This window comes from Chanos chanos, chromosome 6, assembly GCF_902362185.1.
Source record: "Chanos chanos chromosome 6, fChaCha1.1, whole genome shotgun sequence".
Lineage (NCBI taxonomy): Eukaryota > Metazoa > Chordata > Actinopteri > Gonorynchiformes > Chanidae > Chanos > Chanos chanos.
In genome coordinates, this window is record NC_044500.1 from 25,344,406 (window position 1) to 25,368,633 (window position 24,228).

The window sequence follows — 24,228 nt, forward strand, 5'->3', positions numbered from 1 at the left end:
AATGAATGGTGAATTGTAGTGATAAGTTGCTAAGATGAAAGAAAAGCATTAAAATAAAATGCACACTTAGACACAACACACACACACACAAAACAAAGGATTAAATTGAAGTGACCACTCAAAACCCACGTCTTAACATATAAGCCCACTACGTTAACACCCAGTTTTAAGCTCAGTATGGTTCCAATATCATCACTCACTCCCAAAATCCACACACCCACACAGGAGCCATCACAGTGTTAAGGCTTTTACTAGAATTGAAGCACTTCTCAGAAATTTACAATTTCTGCTGCTTTTTTTCTTCTTTTTTTCCCTTTTCTTTTGTTTTTGTTCTCTTAATTCAGGCCTTTGAAGATTTTGTATTCTAATGCAGAAAATCATCTTTATTTTAGTATGATTGTTTTTCCCTCTCTCTTTATTTTACTGAAATGCTGCATTGCACTCATTGTCCTTACAATACTTCATGTTTTAAGAGATTGATTAATGTGCTTATTTTGGGTTTGTACAGTTGATTCTGTTTTTAAGTAATTTTATCGATTCTCTGTGAATTTTCTCTTTGTTGCCAGGGAATTGTGGGCTGTGTTGTGATGGGGGGCTGGTTATTTGGGGAAAATAAAAGAAGAAAATTATAATAATCCTATGTGCTTGCTCTTTTTGTATGTATCAGAAATTATTGTTCTGTATTTGTGTATGCCCTGGGTTTACTGTGCCACAGTCTATATACAGTATACAGAGTCTATACTTATCTCAGGCTCTCTAAAAGGCCAGGTCAAGTGATGTACTGTGATAAAGCTACGGCACAACACCCAGGACAGAAAAATATTTCATAGTTCAATCATATATATGATCCGCATCCTCACTGCATGCCGCTTTGCAGGCCTACTGATCATATGCAAAGAGTGTGAATCAGGCACCTGCAAAGATCCATAAAATACCACAAAGTTAGCTGTCTCAAATTATAGCGTCCAGCAGACGAATGGTCAATTTATAAAGCACTCACAAAAGTCATCAAAAGTACATTCCCCTCCAACAGAAAAAGACCCAATAAACAACTAGTAATTGTTCCCTATCATAAACAACACCCAGGCTCTTCAACAGAAGGCCAGGGAATTCTTACTTTGCAATACTACAATCTACCAGAAAATTCACGTGACGACTAATCCGTATGTATTGTTGGTAGACTACCACATGAAATCCATAGCATGGATGCTCTCCAGTTCTTCAAAGTTGCTCTGTAACTTTGGGGCCAAAGAGCGGCTTGTTCTGTGTTCTACGGCAAAGAACAAACCAGTCTTTGCCCCCAAGATGTTGACAGTCGGTCGGCGAAATTCCCTTTTATCATTTTCATATTATTGCATATTCTTTTAATTTCATTCCGAACACCAACTTTTCTTGGCCTGTGTCACCACCTGCCGATGGAGGAGGATAATGGCGGAAGGAAAGGAGGATCCGCCGGTGTTCATCCAGTGAAGCGCTCACTACGATGACTGAATTCAGTCCGCGAGCGAGACGCGACACATGGAACGTCTCGAGCAGTGAGGCGCGCCTCACAGGTACTCCTCTCGCGCATAAAAGTGTCCGAGGGCGTTCGTCTACAATTTTCTGTCAGTGGTTTTTCACGCTTCTTTTTCTTGACTCGGATGAACGGAAAAAATAAACGTTATTCAGCTGCATTGTGTGATAAACTGAAAACTTGAATTGAGAGAATCATAAATCGGAGAATGGCTTCTATCGGGGATTTTGATCCGCTTCACTCTACCGTACCTGCAACTAAGATTGAAGTTACAGTCTCTTGCAGGTAAGCCCTTGAAATGTTATTTAAATAATTTGATTTAACTCATATCAACCAGTTTGTATCACTTTCAGATATCGAACGAATATTGTGGAAACTATGCTGATAACGATTACTTTCGCGAGTGTTCTTAAAACACAGACAACTTGAATGTACGCTTAGTAAAGACGTTTTCCTTTAAAAGCTGAGAGAAGGACGACAAAAATTGAGAGAAAAGAGCTCAATATGATTGCATTTTATATGCGAATAATTTTTGTTGTAGCCTTTGAGGGCAAAGGCTTTGCATCGCAAGTATTTTTGGTGTTCTCTTCTCCCTCGCGCGGAATTTGCATTTGATGTAGGTGTTGAGCAGTGAGGGGGTGCGTGCGCTCCGAACGTCCTAAGAGTCTACAAGAGCTCCACGCGCCCTCATCTCATCGCACCACACACATACACATCACATGAATATGCTCTCTCACTGTATATAGGCCTAAACTGTGCTGTTGAAAGAGAAACGGAGCAAATCGAGGTTTTATTCCTGGCTGTAGCTTCATAGTTTAAGGCTTGACTATCCTGAAGGGTTTTCAAACAACAGCTGACTACTCGAATTGCGTTACAGCGTCTCTCTACATGTAAAGTACTCCTCTGCTCTTTCTTTATCTGCGCATATCCAATCACTCTTGCTCATCACATAAGTTTGGTTACGTTTACATAAGTTGTGTTTCACAGAAAAGTATTCTGCATGCTGAAAATCACAGCAGAGAATAGTTTGTGTAATTATCACCTGTAGTTTTTAGCTGTAATTTATACAACAATATAATTGGGGACTCATGATCCCGTTCAGCATAGCTCCTATAACGACACGCCCCTCTTTGTAGAACGACCATTACTAATCATTAAAAAATCCTTAAAAACTCTTAACGCAAAAGTATGAGCAATATAGGTGTTGGACTATGTTTTCTGCCTAAATCTTAAACAGTATGACATACGCAAAATAACTGTCCCAGAGGTGTTCTTTAGAATTACTATGTTTAACACAGATCGTCGTCTGTTTGCTACAGCCTGGCAAGTATCTTTTACCAGTTGTCAATATACTGGCCGCAGTTTAAATGTTTTTTTTTAACAAACTGTTTTCTTTTAACAAACTGATGAAAACAGACTCACAGCAGTCTTTTCAGAGTGGTCCTCAGCTGAAAATGTAAAGGTGGATGTGTCGTCGTACTGCGTCAGCTTGGTTCCGTTCTTGTTAGAGGGGGGAAAACCGATGTGCACGTTATAACCTGTTTTGTGTATAATGGGAGACATTCATCACGTTGGGATTTGAGTCTGAGTCTGATTAAGTCTTCCTCGGAGGGCCACTGAGGGGCCACCCTCAGTCCAACTCTCCAATGACAGATTCAGGTCGGCTTAATTTCCTTAGAAACACTCTTTGAAGACGCTTGCCCTGTGTGTGTGTGTGTGTGTGTGTGTGTTGGAGGAAGATAGAGAGGTGAGAACTTCATTAGTTAGTTAAGTAAATACACTAATACACTATACATTCAAAGAAGAGCACTAAACGTGAGAAAGTGACGTTGTACAGGGAAGCACCCCAGACACCAGCTTACAGCGGTTATCATAGGTCAGAAACGTCTCTGTAACCTGGCTAAATATATCACCTGACTGAACAAATAAGATGAAAAAATGTTGACTTCGGATGACCAAACTTTACCAAACCAAAGCCTGGCTGCTCACTGCTAGAGCTGTCCTCCACAGACTTTGGCCTTCAAATAAAAATAGCATCTTAAATACCATTGACTGACAATCCACTTGGCTCCTTGAAGGAATTTTCTTTCTGTGTGATGTGTCAGCTACATGATGGGGTGAGGGGGGGGGGGGGGGGGTAGGCATGTTTGAGGTAATGGTCCTGTTATTCGTGAACTCGTGAACCAACCATTTTGAACACACCATCAAAAGATCGTTTAGGGACAAATTTAGCTCAGTTCATGATGTATCATTATTTCCTGCTGACTTTACCACTGGATGGGGATTCGGTTTATATGGTACGCTAAAGATTTTTAATGAAGGCCTGGCTATTTGATAATCCATTTCAGTCAAATGTCAGTTAGATAGCGTTAACCAGCAGATGAGGAAAGTTTACTCAAGTAAGGCTAATTTGGTAACGCTCATCTCTTTTCGGCTTGAGTTGTGAGATGGGGTAAGTTAGGAAAAGCAAATGGAGATGTCCCATCATTTTGCACAATTTAAAGTGAATATGCTGCTATGAATTAAGGCCGAATAAAAAAAGGAAAAGAAAGTCCTACCATTCCAGTGAATCTCCATTAGAGACTGGTACAGAAGAAGGAAGTCACATTAACCACAAAAAATAAATGGAAATTATTTTATGTTTCTGCAAACCTGGACTACCATAAAGTTCAACTGGACTACCAGAGCACAGCCATTTGAATTTGCAATTTGTGCTCCCCCCGATTTGTACTATATTTAATACAGATACAATAACTCACAATTGTATAATCCATTTGCCTTATGGAATGAGTAATAAGGATTCAGTCACTAATTGCACTGACCTGAATGTTTCTCTTTGACTGTCAGCTTATTATTAATGATCTAGTCTCTCTCTCTCTTTCTCTCTCTCTCTCTCTCTCTCTCTCTCTCCTCTTGTCGCTCCTGTCTTTTACTGAAATTATTAAGATTATTGGAGCTCTTCTTTTTTTCTTTTTTTTTACCTCTTCCTGTATTTCATTTTGTGTTTTTCAATACATTATGCAGTGGGGAGCTAATGGTGTCTAATTGTGTCAAATAATGTTGATTGCTAAAAAATGGTTTAATTCCACGTTATGTACAGTTGTAAGGGACTGTGTCCATGTGACTGACTAAAAGGAAACATTACTGTCACCTGTTTTGTGTGTGTGTGTGTGTGGGTCAGGGCAAGGCTTAGACAAACACACACACACACACACAAACTCACACACACCTTGCTCATAACAAAAACTGTCTGTGGCTGATATGGCAGGACATCACACTATAGTATGCTTTTAAAGCCTTGCACACAGAAGAAAAACAATTGGTTTTGTTTTTTCCTCTCTGTCTCTCTCTCTCTCTCTTTCTCTCCATTTCTGTGTGATGGTTAACCCATGGAAGCATGTCCCGTGTAGCTCCAGGCCAGGAGAGAGAGAGAGAGCAGAGTGGAGCAGAGAGGAATGAAATGAAATTGATTGCTTGGTCATTCAGGCACTAAAGATGCATGGTATTCTGAGTCCCTTTCATTCCCTCCTCATCTCTCTCTCTCTCTTTCCTCTCTGTTTATATATATTTTTCTCCCCCTCCACCTTTTCCTCTCCCTGGTTCCCCTCCCACTTTTTGTATTGTTCTTTCCAATCTCTTGTAGTTTTTCCTTGGTGTTTTTAATTCACCTTTAGAGTGCTGTCTTCCAGGTTGTCTACCTTTATTATCTTCTTTCATTTTGTTTTGGTTCCTCTCTGCTCTCACTCTGCTGCTATACCTTCCTCTCTCTTCCTGTCTTTCTGTTTATTTATTCTGTTTTCATAATCTCTCTCTTTGCCCTGTGTATGTGTGTATGTGTTTGGACAGGGAGTGAGTGTGAATATATTTGTTATGTAAGACTTGATGCTACCACTAGGTCCCTGTTTGGAGATCTGGTAGACAGAGAGAGAGAAAGATAGAGAGGGTTGAACATCCACCCTGAACAGTGTATGGAGAGCATTCCACACATGAAACTCCATCTGTTAAACACAAACACACACAGAGATCGTCTAAGCTTCCAGCAGATGTTTTTTCCCATAATTACCAGTATTTGGGTTTTAATAGCCTGGTTCTTAACTGTTATTCATACGAATGAAAACAACTCCCGGTTCTTTTATCATTGAGAACAGCAGTGTGACATCACCAGCACCCACCCCCCAGCCCTAGAGCTTGGTTTTCCATGTTAGCAGAATATGCCCCCTGTAGAGTTTGGGAGTACCTGGGGGTGGGTGAGGGTGTTCTCTCTGCACCTCCCATCACTGTAGCTGTCGCCTGTGGCATACCTGCTGAGACTCACCTCTCTGAAATGACATTTTGAGTTATTCTTGGCCCAAGAATGCAACACTGTCTGCTTATCAGGGCACGCATAAAATAGGAGTGCTAACTTTTAATATTGTGTTCTCCCACAGCTGGGCATGGTCTTGTTTTGTGATGATCTCTCTGTACCACTGAAGTGACTGTCTCTTTGTTACCCAAATCATATGAGAGTCAGTCAGTGATGAGGGTTTTTTTAGCCAATAGAAGAGCTGCTGCTCTGTGAACATGATCTGTGCTGATGAGTCTTGTTTCTAATGAATCACATTTACTGATTGATTTGGCTGATTGATTTTCAAGGAGAAAGTCACCTTGACACCTGTCAATGTCTGATTTCTCTTTCACTCTGTCTCTTTTTCTTTTTTTCCCTCTCTTAGGAATCTACTGGACATGGACACATTCTCCAAGTCAGATCCAGGTATGTTTTGTTTTTCATAGTTGGTTTTTCTTTTTCTTTTTTTTTTTTGCATCTGCAGAATACGTAGTTTTTCAAGCACACACACAGATAAAGATAGAGAGAGGGAGAGAGAACATCGGTAACCAAGTCAGAAACCTTTGAACAATAATAGTCTGATATAGTTTTTTCTTTTTTAAAAATGACATGTCAAAATGCTGTCATGGCCCATGTAGTTAAAATACCAGATCAGTGAAGGAGTCCTTTGAGCCAGCTAATAACATTTGACTGATTTTATATGTGTGGCTCTGTGCTGTCTATACAGCCTAACACATCAGCTATGTGTGTGCGTGTGTGTGTGTCTGCATGTGAGTGTGTGTGTTTGTGTGTCTGTGTGTTTGTGTAGGTTGGGAAATGTGTATATTTGGTGTGTGGGTTCTGTCACTCACTCTGTTGCACAGGTAGCTTCTGAAATTATTCGTCTAGTTTTCTTTACTTTTTTTATGTTGGAGTACTCTGTTTTTCTGTTGTTCCTGCTTCTACAGGTTTTCAGTTCGGTCTGTGCAAATCTTTGCTGCCTATACAAACAAGAGACTGGGCTCCTAAACTGGGCTGGCTTAGTTGTGCCTGTCCCATGCTGTGTATGTTTGGTTTTGTTCATGGTGGAACACACCAAAATGTATTACACTCACTTATCCTTTATGGATTGATATTCCCATTTCAGTGTAATGGATTAATACATCCATATGTATTGAAGAACTGATTTTTTTTTCTGGGAGCGGGGGATTTTCACAGTAGTATGAGCACATCACGTCACAGATTGTGGAGCAATTGAAGTAGCACTCCTCTATTGGTGAGGAGGCAAGTTTTTAAGGTACTGTTCTCTGGAGACATCATTTTGGCCCATGCTACCTGACATGAGGTGTCAGCAGTAGAATGGCCAGGAGCAAAGCAGTGGAACCACAAAAATGACTGGACCTCAATCTTAAAAGCAGCCACCAGGAGATTAAGATGTCAAAGAGTCAACTGGATCAGACCCATGGCCTGAGGGTCTCCATGATACAGTGCTCCACCCTCTAGTGAACACCGAGCATGACGACTATGAAGAGTCCAAGACTCACACTCCCCATACCAACAAAGTGCTGAGGTTATTCTCAGGCTCTCAGCTGTGTATTCAGTCTTAACAGGAGTGGGAACCCCACCAGCTTCCAGACACTCCCTATAGATCAGTCAGTACCCAATGCCAACTGCAGAGGGTGCCCCAGAAGGGAGCAAAGATCCCAGCCTGCAAATGGAGGGATGACATAGAAGACTCTTTATTGCTGTCCAGGCTGATGGCCAGGACCTGGAAGTGGCCAGATGAAGGGTGGACTGACACCTCTACTGACAAGAAAGCTATTGGGAGTCATTGGTACCATGAAGAGAGAGGCCCGACATGACATATCAACAGCTGAAAGGGGTACGTGGATGATGGATTTGGCCTGAGCAACTGTCGGAAGAGACTAAATTTTAATTGACATTAAAATATACTGCAACATTTGCCCTGTGTGTCCAACAATGAGTGCTGCAGGTCTGAAACAACCCCTTTGCAGCCAGTGTCAGTAATTCTGCCTCTTTCCAGTTACATGGTATGGACATTACAGGATCCTTAGAAATGAGCGGCTTACTGATATATCCATGCCATCTGTGAGTGTGCCAATGGATCTCTGGAGACCTTCACCCTGCACGCTATAACCACACCCAAGGTAATCAATGCATTGGTCCAGGTGTTTTCCAGGGTTGGAGGACCAGAAGAGATCACAACAGATCAAAGGACCATCCTCACATGGGGAAAATGAAGCAGCTACACCAACAGCTGGGAATCATAGCCATTAAGATTGTCCGTAAACAGATGGTCTCATCGAATGATGTAGTAAGCCTCAAAAACATGATTATAGTTTGTCACAGACACTAGTAAGAACTGGCATAAATCACTGACTTTTCTCCCAATTGCCAACAGAGGGGTATTGCAGGCAGCTGCTGGGTTTCCCATGTTTGAACTGGTCTGTGGGTGGTCTGACCAGGTGCCACTTTACCAGCTGGAGAAGATGTGGGAGGCAGCTACAGCAGCAGCGTCTGAGCAGTAAATGTGCAGTATGTGCTTCAGAAAGAGCGACTATTTGGAGAAATACTGAACCAAGGCCCAAGAAAACCTGCAGCGAGACCAGCAGGTCCAAAAACAGTGGTGTGACCAGTATGCAGGGCATAGGGAATTCAAGCCTGGATAGAGGGCCTTCTGCCAACATCAGCCAGTTAGCCATTAGGTCAGGGACAGGGGTTCTACAATGCCATAACACGAAAAATGGGTTACTCACTGGTATTATCTCTGAGGGCAGGAATTTGATTTGCACACTGATCACTGTGTTTCCTTACATGGACCCATATAAATATACAGATGTTTTTTGACTTACGATGGGGTTACGTCCCGATAGACCTATCGTAAGATGAAAATATCGTAAGTCGAAAATGCATTTAATCTAACTTTAATCTAACCTATCGAACACCATAGCTTAGTTTAGCCTACCTTAAACGTGCTCAGAACACCTACATTTGCCTTCCTCTTCTTCTTCTCACCAGAGGCAGGAGACACAGATGGGCATTTTGTAGACATGATGGGATGCGAAATCACAAAACACAATATCCACAATACAGAAAATCCAAAAAATGCTGGCAACACAGTACAATGTAGAGTATCGCTGACTGGGAGCTGAGGCTCACTGTCGCTGCCCACCATCACATGAGAATATCGTACTGCATATCACTAGCCTGGGAACAGATCAAAATTCAAAATTTGAAGTACGGTTTCTACTAAATGCGTATCACTTTCACGGCATCATAAAGTCGAAAAATTGAAACATTGTAAGTTGGGGGTCGTCTGTATATATATATAAACATGGGCCCATCACTTAAAGTTCTGTGTGTGTGTGTGTGTGTGTGTGTGTAGGGGACTGGTTAAGATTTCCGATCATGGACTCTCTCTTTCCCTCTCTCAGTCTTCCTGTGTGTGTGTGTGTGTGTGTTTTTGGAGGACTGTTTGGTTAAGAGTTTTGATTGTGGATCCTCCTCCTTTGCCTTAGTCTGTCTGCATGTGTCGGTCAGAGGGCTGCAGCATATGATCAGTGAATGTAGTTTCAGGACTGCTATAAAACATGAATTAGATGTGTGTTGGATGGTCACACACTTTCGGGTCTTGTATCTGTGTGTTTGTGTGTGTGTGTATGAGAGAAATATGCAATTTGTATCTGATGTTGACTGAGTGCATTTCACTGGGGTTGATGTTTGGTGCATGGGAAGGACTGGCGGTGAATGTGTGTGAACATGTTAGTCTGTGTGTGTGTGTCTTTTAATACAGCAGCATTAAATTGACCTTTTGACTTTTGACCTTTTACATGAAGATGCAGCTGTGGGTATATTATGTATAATGTTTATATATGAAGCTGATAACAAGAAGCTAATTTATGATATACTGTCCTCCTTTTTTGGTAGTACCACTCTTTCTTATTCTACTTTTGTTTGTATATAAATAAACATACACGTATATTAACATTTATGTGTGTATACGTGTATCTGTGCATGTGTGTATGTGTGTATGTTTGTGTGTGTGTGTGAGTATGTGTGTGACTTCATTCCATGCTGATAAACTTCAGTACCCAAGGGCTCTTGCCTTCCTTCCCAATCTGCTCTGAGCTAAAGCAATTAAAATTAGGCTCTGCTTTCATTAGGTTTTTCAATCAAAACAGCCCACACCTCTTACACGCAGTCCTGCCTCCCTCTCCCCTCCACAGGCCCTTTCTCATTCACCACATATTTTACACTTAGGGTCCTCTTAGTTTTGGCATATAATCTCAGAGTTAGACAGCGGGTTAACCTTCTTTTGTCTGCGTAACCGAAGTCTCTCTTAGACTCAACAGTCCTTGAAGAACATTAATTAAAAAGCAGATAACGAAAAGGTAATTTATGTCAGCTTGGCTGTTGTTCGTAAGGATGGGCTGTGCTCCTTTTTGTTAGGGCGGCTGTTTTTCTGTTCTCAGTCTGTTAGACCAGGGTTTGTCACTGTCGTTCCTCTGAATGTTTTCAAGAGGACATTTCTCTGCGAAAAGTGTGTAAAGTGAACGTGGTGCTCTGTGTATGGAGAGCAGCTGTTTTGCCATTTCTCAAACGTGTGTGTGGCAGTTTGAGCGTTTATCCGAAGCCTTCTCGCTGCGGTGTCAGATGTGCTTCCGATCGGGCGTCTCCTGGGCCTTTATTTTATTCAAGCCTGACCCATTTTTTTTCTTTTTTTTCTTTTTCCTTTCCACTGGAGTTCCATTCATGTCTTACTCCTCTCAACAAGGACAGTTATGGCCAAGGTTATCACAAATGACAGTTAGAGGATAATGAACAACAACACACACACACACACACATTATGCATTCTGTCTTAATGCCAATCCCCCATCGAATTCCATTTTACTGTAACTAAGGATTAATTGTAGAAATATTATAGAAATTATTTTGATAGTTATAGAAATATTACAGGACTAAAATCACTACCTGTTTGGGACAAAAATTAAACAAATAAACAAGTAAAGACAAAAATGCCCCCCCCCCCGGAAAAAAATAACCTACAATGTGCCTACTTTTTAGATATGTATGTCATACGTACACACACACATGCACACACACACACACACACACACACACACAGTTATGACAGCTAGCAGAAGCTCATCACGGCAGTTTAAATTCTATGCACTGGTAGTTGTTTGACTTGAGGACGTGTTTGATTTAAGTGAGACAGTAATGGTGAAATAATGTGATTATTGTGTTTTTAAGAGCTTTTAAAGATGCTTGATTATCCCTTAGTGCAGCTTGCTGTTTTGAAGCACCTTTTTTGCTGAACACACGCAGGGGTCTGCTTTGAGGGTATGCTCACAGTCTACCCCTTCACATAGCTCACACAATCCACCCTGAGTTGGACAGCACAAACAATCTTAACACACACACACACACACACACACGCATGGATCCACAGAACACTCTGTGCTAACAGTCTCTGTGATTCAGCAGGGGTTAAGGGGGAGGCATGATACAGTGCACATGTGTGTGTGTGTGTGTGTGCACGCGCATGTGTGTGCGCATCCGTATGTGTGTGTGTGTGTGTGTGTGTGTGTGTGTGCGTGTGTGTGTGTGTTGAGCGGCTGGGGGGATGATAATGATTGGGTCAGAGAGAATGTCCTGTACATCAAACCCAGACCAGACTGAGTGCAAAAGAGAAACCCCTGTGTTTGTACCCTTTCATCTCTCTCTATCTCTCCCCCATCCCTCCATCCGGTCCATCCGGTGTGGGTGAGTAGGCCGGTCTCTTAAGGAGTGCAAGGAACAGGAGACCGCTTTCATGTGCATGCACGCCTGTCTCCCAGTTCAGCTTCCCTTCTTGTTCCTCCTATAGAAAGGGAGGAGGGACGGACCAGCAGTGGGACCCCAGTGAACCCCACTGATCATGTCTAACACACTGTCCTCTGTCTCCTTCACCAGTCCACCCACCTCCACATGGATACTTATGAATGAGGATGTGCCACAAAGAGGGATTTTTTCTTTTTTTTTTTTGCTGGCACAGATTTAGGTCCAAACTTTCCCTTGGTGCTTTCACACAGGAGTCAGTAAACATGAGGAAATGACTCCCCCTGTGGTTTAACTGTCAAAGCTCTCCACTCTCATGCTCTCCCTCATTCTCTCTCTCTCTCTCTCTCTCTCTCACATACTAGAATCACTTATCCAGTCCTTGCTAAACCCCCAGTGGAGAGCCCATTTCTCTTTTTTTATTGTCCTACTCTCACTCCATCCTACATCCATTTCTTCTATTTATTCATTTGGCTCAGCACTGTATTTTTTTCTTTCTTTTAATTTCCTTTGAAGAGGAGGAGAGGAGCGAGAAGAGGAGAGAGGGGATTGAGGGCCTGGGCTGTGGCGTTCACGCTCCGTTGCCTGGGTCCCGTGGCACTGGTTTTATGCTGATTGGCTCCTGCACAGTTCTGCTGCTGGCTTTGAAGTGGCATTCTGGTGATGTGGGAATGAGAGACAGAGAGAGAGAGAGAGAGAGAGACAGAGAGAGAGAGAGAGAGAGAGAGAGAGAGAAGGACAGATAGGGTAGAGTGGGATGGATGGAGAAGACAAGAAAGAGGAGCTATACAAGAGAGGAAGACCGGAAAAAGATTGTGAAAAGAAAAGAAAGAAGAGAAGAAGAGAAGTGGGAATAGGCAAATGGGAGAAATAGTCTGTTAAAGAGCGGGGTAGGGGGCAAGACAGATCAAGAGAAAAGTAACCTCAGAGGAAACTGGCCACTGTTAAATGAACACAGAGAGTGTATGTACCTTGTTCTACCTGGTCCACTTATAATAAATTAATTAATACTGATCAGGGGAGAGAGAGGGAGAGAGAGAGAGTGAGAGAGAGAGAGAGAGAGAGAGAGAGTATGGGCATGAAGGGTTGTTAGATGAAGGTAAACATAAACAAAAAAAAGGAAATTATCAGTAAAGAGTAAAACAGCAGTTGGTAGCATTATACTCACACAGGAGCCAAGTCACAGCAGAATGTCCTGTTTTCCATTGTCGGCTCTGGGCATGTTTGTGGAGGATTTCGATCAGTGTGGGACATACCTGTCTTCAGTCCACACCTGCCTTCAGTCCATACCTGTCTTCTGCCCACACCTGTCTCCAGTCCACACCTGTCTTCAGTCCACACCTGCCTTCAGTCCATACCTGTCTTCTGCCCACACCTGTCTTCAGTCCACACTTGTCTTCAGTCCACACCTGCCTTCAGTCCATACCTGTCTTCTGCCCACACCTGTCTTCAGTCCACACCTGCCTTCAGTCCACACCTGCCTTCAGTCCTTACCTGTCTCCAGTCCATACCTGTCTTCTGCCCACACCTGTCTTCAGTCCACACCTGTCTTCAGTCCACACCTGCTTTCAGTCCACACCTGCCTTCAGTCCATACCTGTCTTCTGCCCACACCTGTCTTCAGTCCACACCTGCCTTCAGTCCTTACCTGTCTCCAGTCTATATCTGTCCTCGGTCCACACCTGCCTTCAGTCCATACCTGTCTTCTGCCCACACCTGTCTTCAGTCCTTACCTGTCTTCAGTCCATATCTGTCCTCGGTCCACACCTGTCTTCAGTCCACACCTGTCTTCTGCCCACACCTGCCTTCAGTCCACACCTGCCTTCAGTCCTTACCTGTCTCCAGTCCATATCTGTCCTCGGTCCACACCTGTCTTCAGTCCACACCTGTCTTCAGTCCATACCTGTCTCCAGTCCATACCTGTCTTCAGTCCACACCTGTCTTCAGTCCATACCTGTCTTCAGTCCACACCTGTCTTCAGTCCATACCTGTCTTCAGTCCATCCCTGAGTGCCCTGAGTGCGTGGAACTGTTTTGTTGTCTGTGTGCATAACGACTGAACATTGTTGAGCAGTGAGCTGTGTCTTTTTTGTCTCTTTAATTTGCCACTAAGTTCAAATGAGAGAAGAGAAAAGTGGGAAAGGTCACATCTTTCTGACTGCACACAGATCTGATGGTGTTTAATGTGATGTGGCATTTAATTTAACATCTCATGATATGTGCTAATGCCACCATCTCTCTCTCTCTCTGTCTCTCTCTACTGCAGTTGTGGTGCTGTATGTACAAGGCATTGGAACAAAGGAATGGAGAGAGGTGAGTAACTGTATTTTTTTCATTTGTATCTGTCTCAAAGCTGCGTAAGTCTGATACTGTAAAGACCTTGGTCAAAGACAGGGTTTCTTTCGTGATTTATTAGAGAAGGCTCACCCTCATTATAGGCCTTCATTTTTCATTTTCCATAATGACCTAAAACACAAAAAATCAGTTCCTGACTGAGAAGAGATGATTTACTCAGAACAAAAATTAAACCATGTGAATGACAGAGACCGGGCTGTCTGAAAAGTGACCATTCTCTCACAAGTGAATGTTCTAACAGTATTTACCTAGTCTGCCTGTTTACGGTGGGTGTTCCTCAACTCACCTTTTTAAATGTTGAAAAAAAAATTCTGAATGGTACGCTACATTACAAAGAAATCTTGGGGATTACTTGATTTGAAATGCTATTGAACCTCTGCTTAGACAATTAAATGTTGTCTTGCCGCTATATGAAAGAAGTGTTTCATTGTGGTTTTTCACTGTGACATCTCCATTTCCAAACCAAATAGAAGACAGAGCAGAACAGAACACTGTCTTTTAGTCAGAGTATCAAGGCAGGTCCCTTTGTGCAGACACATGTTCTGAATCTGCAGTTCAGGGTTCAAATCCCAGCTGTACTATCCAGGGCTCCAGGAGGAATGCACTTGGCCAGGTCCCTTTGGAACAGTGTTACAGTCTGGGTCCCCGTCGCTCTCATTGCTGGGCTGCAGTCACTGCACTCACACCTGGTGCATAAGCGGCCCAGGGTGTCCAATCAGAGCTCTTCTCTATGTCTGCTCTGTCAGGTGATCATGTTCATGGTATGGAACAATGAGGATGCTTTGACTGGCTTTATGTGTATCAGAGAAAAGGTTTGTATGCCTCAATCAGTTCTAGACAGGTGGCTTAAAGACAGAGAGACCCAGGAAAGATTATGGGTAATTTGACGCTCCAAACTGGCAAGAAAAATGGAGAGATTTCGTTGGATAAAAGTGTCTCGGTGCCCGGGCTTTTGATTTTAGGAGCAGATGCAGTGTGCAGGACTTAAGTGAAATGAAATCTTACTTTTGAAATCCTGAATCCTTTGACCCTGACTTTGGAGAGATAGGATTTAATACTGAGATTTAGCTGAAATTGTTCAGCAAAAGTTGCGTTTCAGCGGGTCACAAGTCAACAGTGAAGGACACTCCTCTGAAGCATGGTGGTTGTGTTGAGTGGCCGTATTAGTGTATCAAAACCATGTCTGTGCATTGTTGTTCTCAGGGTTTCAGTGGAGATGAACTGAGACACACTACTGTGTGTTAGATTAAGTGTGTTCTAACAGCACAGTGATAATAGCCATGTAGCAATTCACTACTCACCCTGTAACCCAGTAAACATCTGTCAATAGCTTCATGTCTGTTCTCTTTTCTCTCTCTCTCTCTCTGTCTCTTTCTTATTCCCTCTCTCTGTCTCTCTTTCTCATTCTCTCTCTCTCTTTCTGTCTGTCTGTCCCGCTCTGTCTCTGTCTCATGTGTCACTGTACTTCCTGTGCCGGGGGTCGTACATGTCATTTGTGGGCCTATCAAAGAGTCTCAGTGGCTAACCCTACAGGGGCTTAATCAGGCACTCAGAGCCCAGCAAGTCTCAATCACTACTTCACTGCAAAACATGTCTACGCACATCAGCGCAAATCGATAGTCTGATAGATCCAAGTGCTCTTAAACACCACTGCTCTTAGTCCATCACGAAACGATGAACTCTCTCCGTCTGAGTGGTGACACGTCCCTTCATCAGTGTCTGTATAAATCTTCAGTTTACACGATCACCACTGAGGAACCAGGACCGTAGACATACAGACTTGGGCAGATGTAAATATTTCATACAGTACAGAAATAACCCTATGGAGACCGATTGTTTGAACAGTATTCATGAGATGAAACAGCTGTGCACCTTGCTTTGTCATTGTCATAAATTTATGTAGGGCTGTTTTCCTATTACCTTGTCTCTCATCTTAAACATGGCTTAAGTTTTGCCTAAATGGACAATGAATTGTCTTTATTGTTTCCTAAACGTATCGTCCTGTATTGGAAACTCATTTATTTGGACAGTTCTTAGCTAAGTCACTCTCCTGTTTAGAATAAGAAATACATCTGTAAACAAAATAAAAGACATTTAAATGAAATAAACCTTAGAGAATCTTACAAGTATGTCCAGTGATAAAATATTGAACAATCATATCATATCATATAATGGTTGGCCGATGGATTTTGGTTTGGACTGTAATTTCTGTAAGGATTCTGTGATTGTTCTTATTATATTTATATTTCCTGCTCTTGGCTACCTTGCTCTACTGTTGCCTTCTCATCCCTAATGAAAAATCCATCTAAATCACCCCATTCACTCCTTTAAACGGATAAATTTTATTCTCTGACAAGAAAAATATAATGAATAGGATCAGATTTGGGCAACGGTTCAGTTGGTGTCACAGTTTTTTCCCTGAAAGGCAAACTTAAGTTTTAACTTCAGATTTCTTTCTTTTTAATTTAGATGTATACAAATTTTACAGAAAAAGAACAAATTTATGACGAACAGCAAGTAAAAAAGGAAATCTTATATTCAGCACTTCCTATTTTAAGGTTCTGTTAGAAATTGAGTATAATACACCTAAACCTGAACGGCAGTTATTTTAAGGCTTTTCTCCATGACAACGAGTGAAACAAACATAAACATCGGTCTCTTTTAAGGTTCTTCATCAAGAAAATGACTGTAAAATGATGACCAACTGCTCTGACCTTGTTCAGTGTGTGACTACTGCAGTATAAGAAACTCAAATTTCTGTGAGATTACATCTACACATTTACGTGGATTCATATATTTTCATATAACACATATATTATTTGTGGTAATGACACTGTTTTGTTGTTATTTACAATGGTTGTTTGGTTGAAACTGTCATTAAAACTGCTATAATCGTCTGCTCAGTTCGTGCATACACACACTGCATGATAAATCAGCACGTGTCTTTTCTCACAGTGACAGAAATGAAAAGAAACAGAAGACTCTTTTCCCCTTAACTTACTTATTCTTGCATTAAATCAGAAATATTAATACATATACACAATATAAACATCATCAAAATGAAACATAGAACCTGTAGTTTTTAGCTGTGTGTTCATTCCCTCCATTTAAAAAACAGTCAAAAGTCGTTTCATTTACTACACATTGTTGAAAAGTGATCGCTATATTCTGTAGTCTCCCGCACCAAGTCAGCGCAAACTACTGTTGTAAAATAGTAATTCACGTTTCCCTCGCAAACCGCAGCGACACTAACACATCAAGAATTGTGAATGCAGCATCATTGAAATTTAGGATTATTCCCTTCAACTGAAGGATATTTTTCTGTATCTTCTTGTAAATATTTTTTATTTCCAAATGCAAAACAGAATCTTTCGATTTATAAAACATTTTGTTCAGTTTCTGATTGTTCAATGTCCCCCAATGTCCCCCAAGGGATGGTGGTGGTGGGGTTCAGACAGTTCATAAAACTTAGTTTAGTTGAAAATAAAAATACAAAAAAGAGAGAGTGAGAGAGAGATGAAAAGTACAGTATGAGGGTGTGGAAATATATTCCATAATTAATTATATGCCAATATTACGTCAATTTGATGCTTTGAAGGCAAAACAATTGCATTGCCAATGAATATTAGGTTAGAAAATACAACATTTGCCCGACATAACGTGGCTTCCGGTATAAACCACACCAATGTCCAGTCTACCGTCTGAATACAGATACAGAGACAGATCATTTTACTGAGTGAACAGATAAAGATACAGATACAGATAATGATGTCTCTGTACACCTCTAACAGATTGGTCTGTAGTCCTGTAGGATGTGCGTCAGAAACAGATGAGGAGAAAACATAATGTTCAGCTCTCAACTCGGTTACAACAGCCTTCTTGACTCCTCCCTGTAGTAACTTTCATTTAGGGCAAATATGTGTCCCCAGACATCCAAAGCAAACACATATACATTACATAAACATCTGTTTCAATTTATAGCCCTCAAATCAAATCCATCTCAGATCAGATCCAGAACAGATTGGCATAGGAACACTATGCAGAGCTTCGTTCTATTTAAATGGCACTCGTATGTTAATCTGTTAGAGATTTCATCTTAATTCTGTTTTAATAGCGGTCGTATGCTACACCTATGCTAAATCTGGAGACGTAAAAATGCTTTCTGAACCTTTCACACAGCAATCTGTGATTTTCACACCTCAGTGAATAGAGAATTAATGAAAGGGAAAAGGAAAGCTTGCATGGCCGGCCTGGAGTGCAGTCACGTCCCCCCCCACTGATCTGACTGCCAGGATGGGCTGAAGCCTGGACTTACCCATATGCTCCCTTTTCCCCCAGTCTTATCTCTGGCCACACATCCTCAGGGCCAGACCTGGTTTGTGTATCTCTGTGTATGTATGCGCTCGCATGCCAGAGAGCATGCAAGAGAGAGAGAGAGAGACAGAGAGAGAGAGAGAAATGAAATTTCCATGATGGACACTTACTGCTTTTTACATAAAAAAGTGAGTATTCAGTTCCACTCTAATAAATGGGAGTTGCCAATCGTCCACTTAAAATAACCCCCCCCCCCCCACCCCCCCAAACTGCCCTCATAATGATTGGACGTCCAAGTGATGTAGGTCAGGAGAAATTCATTTGTTGTGTTGTTGTTTTTGACAGTCATTGCGATGTGTCGATTCTGTCAGGGGAAAGTTTCTCCACACTGTCCTAATCAAAAAGAAAAAAAAAACGCAGGAAAAGCAGTCAAGCACAGTATAAAACTTTCTGGAGATAAGTTGAGGGGAAAACAGCTTTCTAATCTAATTGCTACCTAAAGCATTCCGAGACCCATGGAAAGCATTTCTCGTGCCGTCAGTGTTGTCCAGGGAGCCAATTATTAGCCCACTTCCAAACACACCTGACAATATGATATGCTCTTTTGTAACCGTAGCAACTGTAACCATGCTTCTGAGAATGCTGGAGTAACAATTTTGTTTCTAAGTTCCAGAAGCCAAGGACATTCTTTTCTTGTGTCGAAATGCTTTTGATAGTCTCTGTAGGCAAGCAAATAAAATAAATTAAACAAATTGAAATTTTACAGAAATAGGTTGTTTTTTGCACACACATTGAAAACCAGCTTAGTTCAGTTTCTTAACATTGTGTCATTATGTCAATTCCCATCTGAACACAGCAGAACTGCATGCCAAAAATCCAAATTAGGTGGAATTTACACTGTCAGTGTTGTTATGTGGTGTGCTCTGTTTGTTTCTTGGTTGAATTTACAAAAAGTGCACAAAACTTTTAGCCTCTCAGCCACATTAAAGGGAGTAATTAAGCTAAATGAACAGCACCAGTTCTTTGGAGTTCTTTGGCTGAAGTGGTAAAGATATATTGACCACAGCATAAAGATTTTGCAATCATTATTCTTTATCATAGAGTTTACGTGGAATCTTCAACCATCAGCATCCCTTCTGTAGCTAGGCTATTAAGCACACCACCCTGTTCATGACAATAGATCAGTCCCGCGGACAGTCACATGCTATATAAAGTAGGCAGACACGCATTGAGCTGTTCAGATACCATTGGGCTGAACTTTAGAAAAGGCAAAATGAGTGACCGAAATACCTTTAAGCGTGGTTTGATTGCCTGTCCCAGCTGTGCCAATTCCAGTATCTCGGAAACATCCGGCCCCTTGGGGTTTTCAAGCACCGTGGTGTACGAGGTTTAGCCAGAATGGTGCAACAAATGAAAACAACCAGTCAGCACCGGCAGCAGCAGCAGCACTCCCCTGTGGGCACAAGTAACTCATTAATGTGAAAGGTCAAAGGAGGATGGGCGAGAGTCATGCAAGCGAAAAAGCTGGCCAGGAAACGGGCAAATAACAACACGACACACGAGCAGATTGCAATTGCATTTTTGTATGCAATATCCTTGTCACGGATGGACTTCAGCTGAAAATGACCACCCCAAGGTTCTGCTCCTGTCAGCTGAAAATATGAAGAAGCATCTCCTCCGAGTGCACAGTTACCTACACTGGACAATTTAGGGGTGGGAAAACATCAGCTTGTCCACTAAGTCCTGTTGCATCATGCTAATGGCAGAGTCAGGATTTGGTGTAAGCAGAATTGAGTCTGTGGATTTATCCTGCTGGGTGTCTGTGGTACAGTCTGGTAGCGATTATACAATGGATGGATTGTGTATGTTTTTTTTTTCCCCGACACATATCGGGTCTTGAATTTTTGTGTGCAGCAGCAGACCTGAACATCTAGGCTTACCAGATTCATCCTTTCATGGCTACAGTTTATCCTTCATCCCATGGATACTTCCAGCAGGTTCCACGTCACACACCTCAATATAATGTCCCAGAATTGTTCCAGGAACATGACAGTGAATTAACTTTATTTGAATTACTTGCAGTTGACAGACCCAAGAGAGTAGTACTGGCTTGAGATGGAACGGGCTGTTCACTGTATCAGTGCACCACCATCCAGTCTGCACCAACCGTGTGATGCAGAACAACTGATTACTTGTATGTTACCTAAAATCACCTCATATAGCCATGTCTCTGTATCTCAGCAGAAAGTCTGTTTCAGAATAAGATTCACCCAAGAGCACACAGACTACAGCAACTGGGCAGAGTGTCGCTATGCTTAAGCTACGTAGCAGCAACATGTTAAGATCATCGGACTCACCAAAGAAGGCACCTGCACTTCAACAGATGAGATGTACAACTTTTGAGATGTAGTTGCATTGGCACAGTGCGGCACGGCAAAACTTAACGTCAGCATCTTATGATGTTTGAAGGTGTTGGCTTGATCAGTGGAGTACTCTGGTATTGTGACTGACTTTCAACAATGGAGTATAGCTGATAGAACACACATTGCAGACTAATATTGGTCAAATCGGTCAAAAAGCAATGTCTCGTGACACACCTTCATTCTTTTCCCTCATTTCTACTTAACATCTCAGGATCTTTTAGAGTGTGTACAGTCTTTCAGCCCAGTCAAACAGTTTGGAGTGGTCTAAAAGCATACACTAAGAGACTATTTTGAGTTGTGGTCATATTGGTTTCTCTCTCTCTCTTATTTCTGTATTGTCTCCCGGTGAGTTTGATGTTTTTGCTGTCGTATTGTAAGAAAGTCAGGTGGTATTTATCAGGATGAAGTGCACATTATAATTACGTCAGTTTGACAGGTTAACCAAGTTACCTTTCAAAAAGCAATGTAATGTTGAGTGACACACTTTGCCTACAGGGATGTGTTACCTTCACACTGCTCTTTATCTCAACCAATATTTTTTTTGTCAAGAATCAAAAGAGACTGATGCAACCATGAGACAGGCTTTCTCCCCCCTTTGTCCCCACTCACACAAACACACACACACACACACACGACACGTACACAGTACAATGTGTCAGATGCTTGCTAATGAATCCTGAGATGTTGACATTGAAATGCACTACAGACATTCAACATGAAAGCACGTTATCTGCCGAGAGAACACCTGATGAGATGGGCTGTACCACTGGATGGTTCTGAGCGCTTGTCTTTGACTCCCAATGGAGGCTAGGCGGTTTTCAAGTCTCCATCCAGAGGTACCCACCACACAAAGCCAGCCTGCTGTGTCCTGGCTCCAGCATGCCTGCCTCCACACAGTGGGGCATGCAGTGTGTGTGTGTGTGTGTGTGTGTGTGTGTGTGTGTGTGTGTAGGACATGGTGGATGGCTTTTAGGAAAGGCAGTGAGAAAAGAGAGTCAAGTTTGATTCTAAACAACCAGATTTTTTCCCCCTTTTCCTTTAGCTGTGGATCAGCAGCTGTTTCTATAGATTCTCTTCAAGGAGAATCAAGGAGTCGGAGAAAAATCAAAAAGGTCTCTGCTTTGAAAAGACACGGAAAAGAGACAGTTCTTTTGTGTTTACAACAAAGGATGCAATAGTTCTCTCTTTTTTTTGTGTCTTCTCCCCTGTCATTCTGGGTTTTGCTTCTTTCTTGTTCGTTGGACACTTTGCCTTTCTGAAATATCAAGGCAAAACTCTAACTCTTACATGCATTTTGTTTACATTCAAATGTCACGTCATCGTGACACATCAAAGCCATGTCTGATCCACTTCTAAGCCATAATCAAACCTCAAATCTCCCCACACACACACTCTCACATTCAAACTCCAATACGCCCCAGTGTATCACTCCACACCATTTAAATGTAAGCCGACCAGAGAGAGGTGAGGTGGGTGGGAGCGTTTGGGAGATTCTGTGTGTTGATTAGAGATTTTTTTTTTCTTTTTTGTGGTATTGAGACTGTAATCACTGCTGTTGGAGTGGGGAATCAGGTGATTGATACGATGGGCTTTGAGGCTGCAGGGGTCTTTGCCTTCCCAGGTACGGAGGCAGTGGGCCGATCGATAGCTTATCACTGCCACGTAACACGGCGCCACGCTATTCAGTGACAGGAAATGGAGTTTGCTTTAAAGTGTTGCCATGGTGATGTACGGTTAAAGAGAAAAAAAGAAAGAGAGAACGAAAGAAAGAAAGATGAAGAAGTGGTGAAAAAGTTTCATGCACTCAGATGAAATTCAATGAGAGTAAAAGAAAAAAATCTTGCTCACAGGAAGCAATAGAGGAAAAGGAGCTGTTTAAACAAGAGTTGAATTTACAAAAGCAAACATTGAAATACCTCGTGTAAAGTATCTCTGCAGAGGGATTATGTGTGAGTGCTGGTTACCATGCCCATAATAGAACCTTTTCAATGTCTCTCTCTCTCTCTCTCTCTCTCTCTCTCCATTCCCCTACAGTTCGGCCGAACAGAAGTTATTGACAACACCCTGAATCCAGATTTTGTGCGGAAATTTGTTCTCGACTTCTTTTTTGAGGAGAAGCAGAATCTTCGCTTCGACGTGTAAGTCTCCTTTTCATTACAGTTATACATTTATCTAATGCCCTTGTCTACAGTGAGTCACACTTTTTACTGCCTACATCAAAACTCCAATCCTTCGGTTATAACATTGGCCCTTAATGCAGAGCTGCAGTGAACTGTCATGTCTAGGGTTGGAACCTATAACAATCTAGTTAATATGCTGTTTCATTTACCACAGTAACATTTCTCCCTGGGTTTCAGCTTGAAACCTGTATAACATACTTTATCACGTATTTCATCTTGTTAATGCTACTGGGCTGTATCACTAATATTAAAAATAAATCACAAATGATCAGGAGACATTAGAAGGACACAAAAGCTACTTATGTGTTTTGATCACTGAATTTTTGTCCCTGTTCACCATTTTAAAGCCCCCTGCAAGTGAGGCAGAGATAGATGCTCCTCCTCACACCTCCACATCACTCCATCCCTCCTTCTCTCCTTCCTACTCACACCTCCACATCACTCCATCCCTTGTTCTCTCCTTCCTCTCCTGCTGCAACCCTGGGGAAGGAGATCGATGGTTCTGCTTGGGAGGGGGGCCACTGGCATTCAGGGACAGATCAGGTGGAACTCAGAGCAAACTGTCTTTAATATCAGTTAGACACACACACACACACACACACACACAGACACACACACATTCACATACAAAGAAGTGTGCATCTCTACCTTTTTCACTTTATCTGAGGTCAGTTCAGTTCAAGAATATTCCCTGGTCTCTTCATTATTACTGTGAGCACAGCTCTGACAAGAGCCTTAGATTCTTGATCTGAATGAACGAGTAAACAGGAGTCATATATATTGTACATTCATGCTAAAGTACTAGTTATGAGTGTTAAAAAAAAAAAAGATTTTTTATGTTTTTGAACAGTGTATGTTAAAAAAAAGGATGTCCTTTTATACCACAGGGTTACACTCCCTTTTCACAGTTTGCAGTATGTATGTGTCTTTCGCTTTCTCTCTTTTTGCAGTGTGTACCTGTCTCTTGCTTTTGCTCCTTTTGCTTGTCACTGTGACTACACTGTCCTCCTCTGTTACTCCACCTGTCTTTTTGCTTTTCCTCTCACCACTCTCCATATCCATTTCTGTCCTCTCCTTCTTTATCTCTACATTACTCTGTCTCTCTCTCTCTGCCTGGATTTCTCTGGCTGTAATCAGTAGTGGTACAGAAGCTGCTCTCCTCCACTCTGGCGTGCTCTGACAGAGGCAGGTAATGTTTCTGAGTGTTGAAAAGGAGGAGTGAAGGAGGGAAGAGAAGTGTTAGAGCAAGGCTAACAGTCTGGGTTTTTCACAGCAGTCTGTTCACTTTTTAATGTCTGC

The 24,228-nt window shown here is 42.0% G+C and overlaps 1 protein-coding gene across 1 annotated transcript in view; it reads left to right on the forward strand.

The window, feature by feature from the left end:
- The first annotated feature begins 1,721 nt into the window (after positions 1–1,721).
- Positions 1,722–24,228, forward strand: part of cpne9 (copine family member IX) — a 101,119-nt gene continuing 78,612 nt past the window's right edge. Inside the window, exons 1-4 of the mRNA XM_030776621.1 lie at positions 1,722–1,798; positions 6,223–6,263; positions 13,924–13,970; positions 22,784–22,887. Coding sequence (XP_030632481.1) covers positions 1,722–1,798; positions 6,223–6,263; positions 13,924–13,970; positions 22,784–22,887 — 269 coding nt within the window. The remainder of the gene's footprint in view (positions 1,799–6,222; positions 6,264–13,923; positions 13,971–22,783; positions 22,888–24,228) is intronic.